Source organism: Erythrolamprus reginae, chromosome 2, assembly GCF_031021105.1.
Source record: "Erythrolamprus reginae isolate rEryReg1 chromosome 2, rEryReg1.hap1, whole genome shotgun sequence".
Classification (NCBI taxonomy): domain Eukaryota; kingdom Metazoa; phylum Chordata; class Lepidosauria; order Squamata; family Dipsadidae; genus Erythrolamprus; species Erythrolamprus reginae.
The window spans coordinates 122,238,809-122,251,770 of NC_091951.1; the positions used below are offsets into that span (position 1 = coordinate 122,238,809).

The following is a 12,962-nucleotide window of genomic DNA, read 5'->3' on the forward strand; positions in this document are numbered from 1 at the left end:
ATAACTAAATTCTTACTGCATTTGTAGCTTTTCTCATCCCATATGGACAGGATAGCTAAGTTACGATTCTCAGGTTCCATCTTGCCACTATCATTTTGTTTGGCCTGCTGAACCAAACTGATAGCTGCTTACTTCAGATACCCCTTCCTTCCTGAAACAGATGGGTAGTTATGGCTCCAGAATATCTAGCCTGGGATTGGGCAAATGAAATGGAATGAAATTTTAATGAAAATCAATGGAGTTCTCACCATTAAGTGGCACAAAACACCAAAACTTTAGTGCACACCCTAAAATTGATGCAACAACATTTTTGTTGGGTGAGTCAAACAAAAAATCTTGACCCTTCCTATGTACATGTTGTGGTTCCATCTATTTCACACAATTGTTCTGCCCATTGTGGTTCCGTGTCCTCCCCAGATGTAAAAGGTAATCTTCAATCACCCAAAGTTTATCTTTATTTCATCTGGTCCCCTCACTCAGCCATAGAAAAGACTCAAGGGCAGATTTAGAGAGCGTTTTATTGGAAACTTTTTATAACTTTCATTATAAATGTTTTGTTTCATAAAAGAAATATAGCTTGCATGTTAAGCCTCATCATGTATTTTGAATAGTAGCTTCCACTAAAAACATGAGCATTATTTATGTTGTGCAATTTTCCTTAGTAAAACATTCTTTTCAGTAAAAATTCATTGCTGGGCACAGAAAACAATATCTCTTCCAGATAACAGAAAAGCAATTTATCTTTGTCATATAATTGCTCCAAACGCACAGCTGTTTGAGATGAGAAAATCCGGTATTTGCTATCGGAATTTCAAAGAATATAAATACATATTTTCACCTTAGTTGTACCTATCCCCATATTTTAGCTTTTTGGTTGCTTTTATTTGTTGTTTGGCACCACCATGTGGCAATTTGAAAAATACACAAAAACATTCCTAAATGATACAGAAACAAAAATAGAAATCTGAATAATCTTAAAATTGTAATTTTCTCTGAAAGAAATGCATCTTTCTATTGAAAAAATAACATTTACATTAAGTGCATTTATGATTCTACAATACTTAAGATAACGAAAGGCTTATATCAGTGATGGCGAACCTTTTTTGGTTTGTGTGCCAAAAAGGTGGGTGCATGTGCTAGCGCATGCCCACACCCATTTTCTCCCCCCGCACATGTGCACACATACACACACCCTGCACTGCCCCCTGCGCATGCACACAACTGAAGCAGAGAATGCGCACTGGATCTAACAGGGCAACATGTCACACGCCTTCCTATATGGCCACATGTGGCACGTGTGCCATAGATTCACCATCATGTGCTTATATTATTATCTGTAAAAACAAAACAAAATTGGAAATTTGCTAGCATTAACTTTACAGAATTGCAATTTTAATTGTATACAAGTGTCCTGCAACTAATTAGATTGAGTGGCAATTAAACATTTTTAACTCTTTTGTTGAACATTATTTCTAAAACAATCCACAAGAGTAATATACCTGTATACCATTCACAATATAGGTATCAAAAGGAAAAAAGTTCTCTTGCTGTGAAAGTAGTGGTAATTGATTATAAAGTTACCTTGCAGAAATAGCAAGAATGAAACAGGCAAGATTGGGAACACAAGCTTTTCTGTTTTGACATCTGACCTTTGTATATAGGTCAGATATATTAAAAAGATTTTGAAGAGAGGTATTTGATAATATATAGGACAATATCCAGGTGTAAACAGTCCTAAGTGATAGAGTGTTTTATTGTAATAGCATGCTTTCAAGCTTTTGAAGGGAACTCTTCCCTTCAAAGTGTTACTCTGCTAATGGCAGAAAGAAATGGCGAGAAACTGGAAAGATTAGTAAAGTTGTTTTCACTTTGTTTGGTACTTGCTTACTTAAATGAAAGCAAGCGCTTTCCAAAATAAACACAATCTCTCAGAGAAAATTAAAGTGTGTATTCCATTACTACCAAAATGATTATCAACAATTGATGGACAATGAAGTTATACAAAGGAGGAAGGTAAGACTTGTTCCGCATCAGACAATCTTTTCAAACTTCAAAACTGGAGTGGTAATTCTACTAAGAGCTGTGCAAAATCAGACACCCAGGTTTTTAACTCTTCCACAGTTGGAAGGAGAAATGAAAATACTGACAATATCGCCATCAAATCCTGAGGAAAGAAGATGCTACTACTTCCTTGGCGAGTCACTAATAACTTCATGTGATGTGAAAATATAAAACATGAATGGGCATTAAGTTAATATGAATATCAATCCTAAATTAATTGGATGTCTTTTCCTGCAATCCAGAATCGCATCCTTTCCCCCCATCTGCTTTGTCTCAAAGGAACGGAAATGAAAAAGACACACATTACTTTGTTGAAGCAAGTCAATTAGAAAGAAAATGTCTTTCAATTTTTTATTCAATAAAATGTACAAAGTAATAAAATTTCTAACAGGAAAATGTGATATAACAGAGCCATTACAAAGATGATTTGAGTTTTCAAACAGCCTCATAATTGCTTTGAGGCATCTTTGTCTCTTCAGCACTGAGTAGAAACAGAAGAACATGGACACAATACAAAGATCTACTGCCCTCCCTCCCCCAATCCACCCCCTACTACCTTGGCCCACCGTCTTCTTCCCCCCTCCCCATACTAAACTCCTGGGTTGATTCTGGCTAAAGAGCTCGCTCATGCCATTCCCTCTTTTCTCCAGCCCCTTTCTTATGAGTTCCTTGCACAAGCACTCACTGTGTACAATTACATATTTTTAACTTAATCACCTGTCAGGTTTGCATGCATGTAAAAAAAAATGGGGAAAATATTAAGGCTATGAATAAACAAAAAAGGAAACCCGCAATATTTTTTTAAAGCTAGGTAGCGAGTAGCATTTTATGAAACATAAGGCTTGAGGCTTATTGATTCTTCAAAATCTGAATTCTCCATTGCTCTTTTTTTCTCTTAAATATCAAGGTACCATTGCTCTGTTCCCCTAAATGATGGTTTTCCATTTTCTTTCTTTTCCCAATGACTGGAAGTTTAACTTAGAGATGTTATATTGGAACGTCCCCCAGGAGGGGCTACTATGCGCTTGCTGGCCGAGCGAATACCTTCATCAATTTGAGTACCTGTGGAGCATATATAACGGAGAGAGGGGGAAAATATGCAGGTTAGAAGATTATTAATATACTGCTGTTCCATTTTGAAAATCTTCCTGAGAAATAATCCTTAGTTTATTAATATGCATTCAAGCAAACTTTCTGGTCAGGTTTGGATAATCTGATCACCATGTAGAAAGAACCAGAGATGGATTACACATGTAGAAGTGAGTCACCTCCTGCTGTTGTTATGAATTGGCTTTCCCACATATCATTTATTATGTAGGAATGAAATAGAAGGGATGTGATCTGTGAGTAGTCTTCACAATATGCTCCAGAAAGCCATAGCATGCATATACTCCTCTTTTGCCAGTGTAACATTTGAAGCTACCAACATAGCAATGAGGCAAAGATTTTGAAGTAACTAGGGGAAAATATACTAAATATTACTGGGACTTCTCTTCCTGATTGGGTTGCAATCAGTGCAGTCTTGTCTTACTTACCTGATAAACTAAATCCAGACTGGTGAAGATTCCTTACTGGTGCTGTCTGCCTAGTAGGAGAACCCCGAGTAGAGCCTGCAGGGGTACCTCCTTTAGGTGTGGTAGTCAAATCAAACACAGGGCCATCATACATGCCCCTTGGCACAGCATGCATTTCAGCCATCTGTCAGAAGGAATGAAAGAAAGCAAATTTTGCAATTGTATAATGATCCCGGACTTCCTCTTATGAGCAACAGAAGATGTTCAACATCCTGGATAGATTTTTCATACAAAAACCTCTTATCATCTTATACCAGTAACATGTTTGGAAATGGTAGAAAATAATATGTATGCAATTAAATATGCACAAGACTATTTGATGTGCTTAGATGCCTACGTTGTTGTGATACCAACATGTGATTAAGGGGGGGGGGGGAAGAGCAGGCTTATTGACACAGCTTGCTTGAGGAGTTTCATCCTTATTTATTAAAACAGATAATATAATCCAGAAGCTGATGGACTTCTAAATACAGAATTGTGCTCTCCCCCCCCCCCCCAAAAGCAATACAACGAGAAGAAGTACAGTGGTACTCGGTTCTCGAACGCCTTGGTTTTCGTACATTTCGGATACCGAACAAAATTTTCGGCAAAAATATGCTTTGGTATCCGAACAAAAATTCGGATACCGAACAGCCACAGAAAATTTTGTTTATTATCAGAAATGGCCGATGTCTATGCCTCCTGCATGTTACACGCCCTCTCTGCAACATAGGGTGGGGGCTGAGTCCAATGAGTCCCAGGGCGACTTGGCAAAGCAGCTGCCACAAGATCTGAATGGACAGGATGAGACGGAATGGGAGTCAGAATCCGACACGCCCATTCTGGCCGCCCGCTTAACAGCCTCCCAGTCTCTTTAGTCTAACCGTTCCAAGCTGCAGGAAGGGTGCGGGTGGATGCAATACTGGCAGCTTCAGGGGGCTCCTTTCCTCAGTGCTTCGTCTTCTTACCTGCAGGCAGCTGCACCAACTTTCTCCTTCCCGGCGGCAGCAGCGGCGACGGCTTCCCTTCAAGGAGCAGCAGTGCTGGGAACGTCACGTGATGAAGGGAAACCGCTGGAGCCATCTCAGCAGTTGCCGCCGCTCCAGAGGCTTCCCTTCATTATGTGACGTTCCCAGCGCTGCTGCTCCTCGAAGGGAAGCCGCTGCCACTGCCGCCGGGAAGGAGAAAGTTGGTGCAGCTGCCCACAGGTAACAAGACCAAGCACTGAGGAAAGGAACCCCCCGAAGCTGCCGGTATTGCAGCCATCCCCACCTTTCCTACAGCTTGGAGCGGTAGAGCTCCTCAGATTTTTATCCCATAGGAAATAAAGAAAATAGATTTAATTGGTTCCCAGCGAGTCAACAGGGGCTGGGAACCAATTAAATCCATTTCCATTATTTCCTATGGGGTACTCGACCAAATCGGTTCTCGACCACACTTCTGGAACGAATTGTGGTCGAGAACCGAGGTACCACTGTATATGGAAAGTTTACTGAGGAAACTAAGAGTGTAATTGTTGTGGTTAGCTCTGGCCCAGCTCCTGCCCCAAGGAATGTGGAAGTTGATGTGGGGGAACATCCACATGCCACAGGCCTGTTTTGCTCCCGACAGAATTTGCCAGCGAATTATCCTCTGACAAAGGAAGTATGAGTGACATGGAAGAGGCGGGTTTGGCAGACAACTCAGGAGATCAATCATCTTTATCTTCGCTGGATTCAGATCAGGAATGTATGACAGACCCACGCATGCGTAGAGTTATGCATAGGAGAGAACAACTTAAGAAATATTACAGGAGATAAGAGAGGCCACCTGTGTTTGGGTGGGGCTCCAGTAATTAGAGCTGCTGATAAAAGAGCAACGTGCTGGTTTGGCCGTTGTGGGAGATTATCTGATCGTAGTTTCGTCAAAACCGTGAATTGTTGTTTCCTGTTTGTATTCAAGACTGTGTGTGGAATTCCTGGACTCTGGATTATACTTCATTGTGAGTGTTTATCACTGTTTGGAGAACATTAGTGGACTCAATTTCCCAGTTACTGGGTTAGAAATTGGATTGCATTTAAATTGTGCCTTGTTTGTACAAGAAATCCCTTTGAAGTTTAAAAGGAAGTTTTTTCTTCTCTTCTGATGATAAATAATATTTATTTTGCATTCAATTGTGTGTGTGTCTGCTTGGACTAATTATCCTGTAATTAAGGGTGGTTGGCACACGCCGGCAGAACAGTAATTAGCTTACGTCTTTCACTAATGATTTTTTTCTTCTCTTCCATTCAAACGGGTCTAATGATAAGATTTTTTTGAAGTGAGTCATGCAAAAAACAACTTAAAAGTAATCAAATAGGGATTTATTAGTGGAGTCCCACTGCAATTTAGGGATTTCCCAAATGCTTTCATATGAAATGATGAAATACTGCAATGGTCTGAATATTTTTCTTGTCCCTTTCCTTAACATTTTTTCAGGCAGTAATTTCATATTACAATCCAGGTTTGTCTTACCTTCCTCCTTGCTTTGATGCGCTTGTAGACATAATCTGAAAATGGGATGCCAGGAATGAATCGTCCTGTCCCTTGTGTTATATGAAGATTGCCATCTTCAAGCATGATCTTTCCCTGACATATGACAACCAGCGGGGCTCCACGGAGCTCCATTCCTTCAAATATGTTGTATTCAGCTGCCTACAAAATACAACCGTCAGTATCGTTATTATGCAGTTTATGAAAATCAGTGCCCAATCTTAATTTTATATTTAGGTAAGATGAAAATCTAAATAGATGGAGTAAAAAAGATGGACTTTATTAGGAATTTAAAAAATAATATTTAATAAATAAATAATAATAATAATAATAATAATAATAATAATAATAATAATATTTAAATAATATCACATCAAACTTTTGGGGAAAAAATCTAAGAAGGACTTTGCTTCTAAGAATTAAGAACACAAAGATTCAAGATCTTATTCTATCAGGTGAAGGGCATTTTGTCCCCATGAATTAAGCAAATGAGTCATACAAAAAAACTCAAATTAAAAGTAATCAAATTGTAAAATCAATGCAGATTTGAAACAGTAATTGTTTCCCAAACTGTAAACTTTTACCACTAACTTCACCCCCCAAGAGAACCCATGTGAAACAGATGTTCATTTACTCACAAATGTTTACTATTTAGCCCCTGAGTTGTTAACTGAAATTTATTTATTCATTTGTCCAATACACAAATACATAGGAAGAAAAATAGACATGTGATAATATAAAAGAGGGTGAAAGTGAACTTAGAGGAGAGGATATATGAAAGGAAGAGAATATATAAGATAGATGGAAGAAAGGAAAGATAATTGGACAGGGGACGAAAGGCACACCAGTGCACTTATTTACGCCCCTTACTGGCCTCTTAGGAACCTGGAGAGGTCAATCGTGGACAGTCTAAGGGAGAAGTGTTGGGTAATGAATTCATTACTTGTGGTAATGAATTAACTGATTTGACCATTTAGACAATTACTGTACAAAACAACTTACTGATTGGTGGCTTTTAGCAGATACAATTTTAACTGCATCAGGATCCCAAATGACGAGGTCACTGTCTGACCCAACAGCAATCCTGCCCTTCCTTGGATACATGTTGAAGATCTTAGCAGCATTGGTGCTTGTCACAGCCACAAATTGGTTTTCATCCATTTTCCCTGTAGCCTGTGAAAAATGACCCATAGAAAACAGATTGAAGCAGGCATATGTCAGGAAAGGGACAGAACTGAAGTTACATCCATCCAATGTTTCTCCTATTCACATAAAGCTCTACACACTAGTTCTCGCTTCTTTTATTTAATTCCTATTTTATGCGAGCGAGTCTCAGTGGTCCACAATTAAAATAATAACAACCAAAAATAATCAAAGCAATGAATAAACAGAACCATTAGCATGTAATTAAATATTCTTCCTTTTATTGATGTTTCTTCTCTTTTCTCTTAGTAATCTCTCTCCAACAATGAAAAATTATTTTAGTACAATTACACATAAGAAGTGGTGGAAGGGGATTAACATGGAAGACCCTGCTATAATAATGGAAGGGGGAATCAAGGCAAGGATTATAATGGCACAGGCACAAAAGCTATACTAGGTGCATCCATTCCTATATAAAGAAACCCTATCATAATTAAATATTTCAATTTTAAAGGAAGGGGGGGGGGAAGAAAACCCAGACAAATGCTCGCTGTTGTTGTATACAGCAGCTTCTTTTATTGTATCTTAATTTTTCATAGCTGAATTAGTCTGAGCCAGTTATCACAATTCACCTTTATTATGAAGGTCTCATGGGAATTTCCTGTGACATCATCCCATAGCTTTTTTTACTTACCACTGCTTTGTCCCATATAACAGACATCCGTTCTTCAATGCCATTGGTACCCTCTGGAATGACGGTGAAGTTGTCTTTCCCAATCGCTTTCTGTGCTGTACTGAATGTACAATGCGCACTTCCAGAGACTTGGAGGTCCCCACTGGCTCAGAGACAAACCAAAAGGTTACATATGCCCTTGATCGATTCAGGGTTTTTACTTTGCTCTACAATTATTTGTAACAAATCCAATAAATAAATAAATAAATAAATAAACCTGTTAAAAACTTTTAATAACCACAAACAGGAGAGGCAATAGATAGGGAGAACATATAATTAATGCTTTTTTTAAAAAAACAGATATTATTCCTTGTTACAAAATAATTACTATATTGAAATTTTACTGTTCATATAGCCACTTTGTGAAAGATATCCAATTAACTTACAAGGGTCACAATCAGGCAAGGGCAAACAAAAGCAAGAGATTCCTAGAAAAGTATCAAGGAAATAACATTGCTTTTTAAAAAGGAAAACAGTAGTAGTAATTTCTTTCTTATTTTAACACTCAAAAAGGTTAAAAAATTGCTACCGAACATCCCAGTGTCTGAAATGTTACAATATATTTTCTACTCATGGCACAATTCTTTTAAGGAAGTTTTTCTGATGTTTCATGAAATAAATCCTAATAGGTGGATTTAAAGCTTATTTTTGTTTGGATTTAATGACAAGAAATGTTAAGTTGTGTGAAGTTGGAAACAACCCTGTGCGCCCCCCCCCCCCGAACCCAGAATAAGTCCCTGCATTGTAAGGAAAAGGCAGAACTGAAATATTTTTGGTTGTTGTGTGTGAAAGAAAATCAGGGTACAGTGAACAGGGCCAGCTTGGTACATGCTGCCCACTCCCTCACCAGGTTCCAGGGAAACTTACTGTACCAAGTCACCACCCTCCCAACAATCTTCCCCTGCTTCCCTCACTGCGGCCAGAAGGCCAGGAACACACACACACACACACACACACACACCGGCTATTCTATTTTCCCAGGGCCTTCTCTACCTCCCCACAAGTGTTGCTCCTACTAATATCCCAGCACTGTATATTACACTATTTCACTCTTGACCTTCCTAATGCCTTCCCTTCCTTTCCCTCTACTAGTAATGCCTCTTCATCCTGCTACTTCCCTAACCATAACAATTGCTGCCCAAAATAGCGCATTTAGATCTGTGCTCAGCACAAGCCGCTGCATTTTATTTACAGATCAAAGATAAAAAACAGAGACTCGCTAAACTAGCTCTTCTAACCCAGAAGTGTTTCTCCACGCAACATGTTGCATAGCCTTAAGTCAAAAAGCTGCATTTAATTTGTCCTTTAGAGTAAATTTACTCTAATCACATGAGCAACATAACATGAAGTATTTGTGTTTCCATGAAAACAAACAGAAAATGATGGTTTTCATATTTAAAAAATAGGAGCTACAGTAGTTCTTTGTTAAACTAGTCCTGTATGTTGACTATGCTCAAGAGCAAATGCACTCATATTGAAACATTGGAGATCCTAAGATTTTGACTGTATCACACAGGTAGTTTGTAAGATGTATTTTATTCTCTTGAAAAGGAGTGAAGCTGTACTTCAAAGAGCTAATAAGCAGAACGTTACACCGACGTTTTACTGTTTTTGCCTTGACTTCAGAATGTTGTGAACTTTGTTTGAATCATAATCAAAAGCCTGATTGAGCTTATTATCAGGGCGGCATACAAATCTAATAAATATAAAAATATATATAATATATTTATGTAACATACATACATGTATTTTGCTGATAATGAAAAGGTAGGGAGACTAGTATAGATAATGAAAAGTAATATAATAATATATATCCTAAAATCTAGATGGTTGTTAAAAAATGCAACCACCAGAATTGCTTCAATGTTAACAAAAGCAGTGGTCAGTTCTAGAGATGATGCAGATTGAAAGCAAAACTTTCACAAACTTTTCAAACCATAAGTTCTTTCTTCTGCTTCTCAGTGAAGGACAGACACCACGTGCAGAAATCAATTTTGAGCAGTCAGTGTTGAAAAACCGCAAAGGAAGCCAAAACAAAGTACTCAAAAGGCTTAAGGCATAATGAATTCTAACAAGCTGCACATCACATGACCATAAATATATAAGGCAAGGAACTAATCCTAACATCCATGACCCAGTTCAAGACGCCAGATGAACCTGTAAGGCAAATTGATTTAATATATTTGCTCTTCACTCGCAGGAGCCAACCTGAATGAAGATCTAATAGAAGCAATCCCCAGGGAATTATTTTCTAAATCCCAGCGAGAGATGCTCTTGATATCTTATAGTGCAGCAGGATAGTGAATAATCCCTGCATGATCCTTTTCACAAAAGGTTTGCAAAAGTTTCTCACAGGAAATATGATCAAGTGGGAAGCAGAGCTGACATGACAAATACCATTCAATGCAGGCTATCCTACCTGCAAAGGACAACCATGATGGTTTCCTCATTTGATCTCTGCCAATTAGAATTGTGCTTAACCACTTGTGTCCCTATAAAGTGTGATATATAATATAAGTATAATAGCTTTCGCTATTAACTTGCAGGTAAAGAACCAGAGGCTTTTCTAATTTTATCTCTCCTACAATTCTCTATGTTGATTATTATCCCAAGCAATGACAAGTAAGATCTATTTGGAACCTGTTTATCAGAGTTGCTATTTAAGTCCCCAGTGGCAAAAGAATTTTTTTGTCTATTATTTGTGTGTTCCCTTTATTTTCCGACAGAAAAAAACATATAGCCCCTCCCTGGTACAAAGCTGGAGGGATCAGATCCTGTGGGCTAGAGGTTAATTCTCTGCCTTACAAGGCAGAAGCTGCAGGATCAAATCCCAGTAAGGGTATGGCTAGCTGATGAGGGCAGAACAAGGCTGAAATAGTGCTATCTTAGTCTCTCTTAATTTTAAAAATTCTTCTTTTATTTATTTATTTGTCAAACAAGTATAGTATTATAGTACATATTAACATAACATAACATAAGTAGAACGTAGTAATAGAAAGGATAATAAGACAGCAGGACAGGGACATTAGGCACAAAAGTGCACTTATGCACGCCTCTTACAGACCTCTTAGAAAAGGGGAGAGGTCAATTGTAGATACTGTAAGGTTGAAGATTTTGAGGTTGAGGGAAGCAACAACAGAGTCAGGTAATGAGTTCCAGGGGGTGACCACTCTATTGCTGAAATCGTATTTTCTGCAGTCAGCTTGGAGTGATTTACATTCAGTTTGTATCTATTATGTGCTCTTGTGTTGTTGTTGTTGTTAAAGGTGAAGTAGTCACTGACAGGGAGTACATTATGATGTATGATTTTATGAACAACAGTTAAATCAGTTCAGAGACGTAGTTGTAAATTTAGTATTTGAAGTCTGGAGGAGTAGGGTAATTTGTTAAGTGAGGAGGAGTGAAGGACTCTTCTTGTGAAGTATTTCTGGATTCCTTCAATTGTATTAATATCTGATATGCAGTGAGGATTCCACACAGGTGAGCTATATTCTAGAATAGGTCTGATGAATGTTTTGTATGCTCTGGTTAATAAATCAGTGTTTCTAGAGAAGAAGCTACGTAAGATTAGGTTTACAATTTTTAATGCTTTTTTGGCAATGCTGTTACAGTGGGCTTTGGCAACTAGGTCATTGGAAATGAGTACTCCAAGGTCTTTGACTGAGTGCAGGTCCTCTGTTAGTTCAGTTTTACCAAGTATGTATTTAATATTCGGATTCTTTTTACCAATGTGTAGGACAGAGCATTTGTTGGTAGAGATTTGGAAGTTGCCAGTTGTTAGACCATTCAGTTACATGGTCAAGGTCCTTTTGAAGGGTAGAAGTATTGTCAGTGGTATTTAAATAGTTTAACATCATCAGCAAAGAGAACACAATTGCTTGTCATGTTGTCACAGAGATCGTTTATGTAGAGTATAAAGAAAGTAGGTCCTAAAACACTGCCTTGTGGGACACCACTGTTAATTGGAGCAGGATTAGATATGGCATTACCTATTTTGACCACTTGTTGTCTGTTGGACAGGAACGCTGAAATCCAATCATGCAGAGATCCAGAGATGCCATACGATTTTAGTTTCAGAAGAAGTTTGTCATGAACTACTGAGTCAAAGGCTTTGCAAAAGTCTATATAGATTGCATCTATTGATCTACCCTGATCAAGTTGGGTTGTCCATATGTTTTTACAGTGTAAGAGTTGTAGATTGCAGGATAATTTTTTCCTGAAACCAAATTGTTTGTTGGAAAGTAGGTTATTAGTTTCAAGATGAAGTGTAATGGATTGGTTTATGATTGATTCCATGACTTTGCAAGTGACACAAGTCAGGGAGATTGGTCTGTAGTTTTCAACATTGCTTGGATCACCTTTTTTGAAGATAGGGATGACTGTGGCTATAGACCAGAGTTTAGGTAGGGAGCTAGTTGTAGAAAATATTTTGAAAATTATGCTTGGGGGTTCAGCCAGGGTTGAGGAGAGCTTTTTAAAGAACTATGTGCATAGTCTGTCTGGTCTGATAGAAAGGGAAGATTTTAGATTGTGTAATGATTTTTTAACATTTTCCTCTGTAAATTCAATTTGTGTTAGATCACTGAAGTTAGTTGAGTTATGACTAGGAAATGCTGGGATTGAGCCGTTGCTGTTAACAAAGACAGAGCTGAAGAAGGTGTTAAAGAGGTTGACTTTAATTGTTTCATCGTTATACTCTTTATCATTAGGTCCTTTAAGAGGTGGGATGGATCTAGAGCAGTGGTTCTCAACCTTTCTAATGCCGCGACCCCTTAATACAATTCCTAATGTTGTGGTGACCCCCAACCATAAGCCTAGCGCCAATTCTCCCAACAGAGTTTTAAGCTGATTGGCAGGAAGGTCAGAGGGACCCCCCCCCCCCACTGTAAACGCCTGATTGGTCGGATTGTAAAAATGTGTACCAAGGCACCAGAATAGAAGCTTCAGTTCCTAATACCATG

General features: G+C 38.3%; 1 protein-coding gene across 2 annotated transcripts in view; it reads right to left on the reverse strand.

The window, feature by feature from the left end:
* Nucleotides 1-2,368: 2,368 nt before the first annotated feature.
* Nucleotides 2,369-12,962, reverse strand: part of DPYSL3 (dihydropyrimidinase like 3) — a 70,165-nt gene continuing 59,571 nt past the window's right edge. For both annotated transcript variants that reach the window (XM_070739390.1, XM_070739391.1), the window contains exons 10-14: nt 7,963-8,104; nt 7,128-7,298; nt 6,108-6,287; nt 3,597-3,759; nt 2,369-3,123 (exon numbers count right to left, since the gene is read on the reverse strand). In XM_070739390.1, the coding sequence (XP_070595491.1) occupies nt 3,035-3,123; nt 3,597-3,759; nt 6,108-6,287; nt 7,128-7,298; nt 7,963-8,104 (745 nt within the window). In that variant the 3' untranslated portion in view covers nt 2,369-3,034. The remainder of the gene's footprint in view (nt 3,124-3,596; nt 3,760-6,107; nt 6,288-7,127; nt 7,299-7,962; nt 8,105-12,962) is intronic.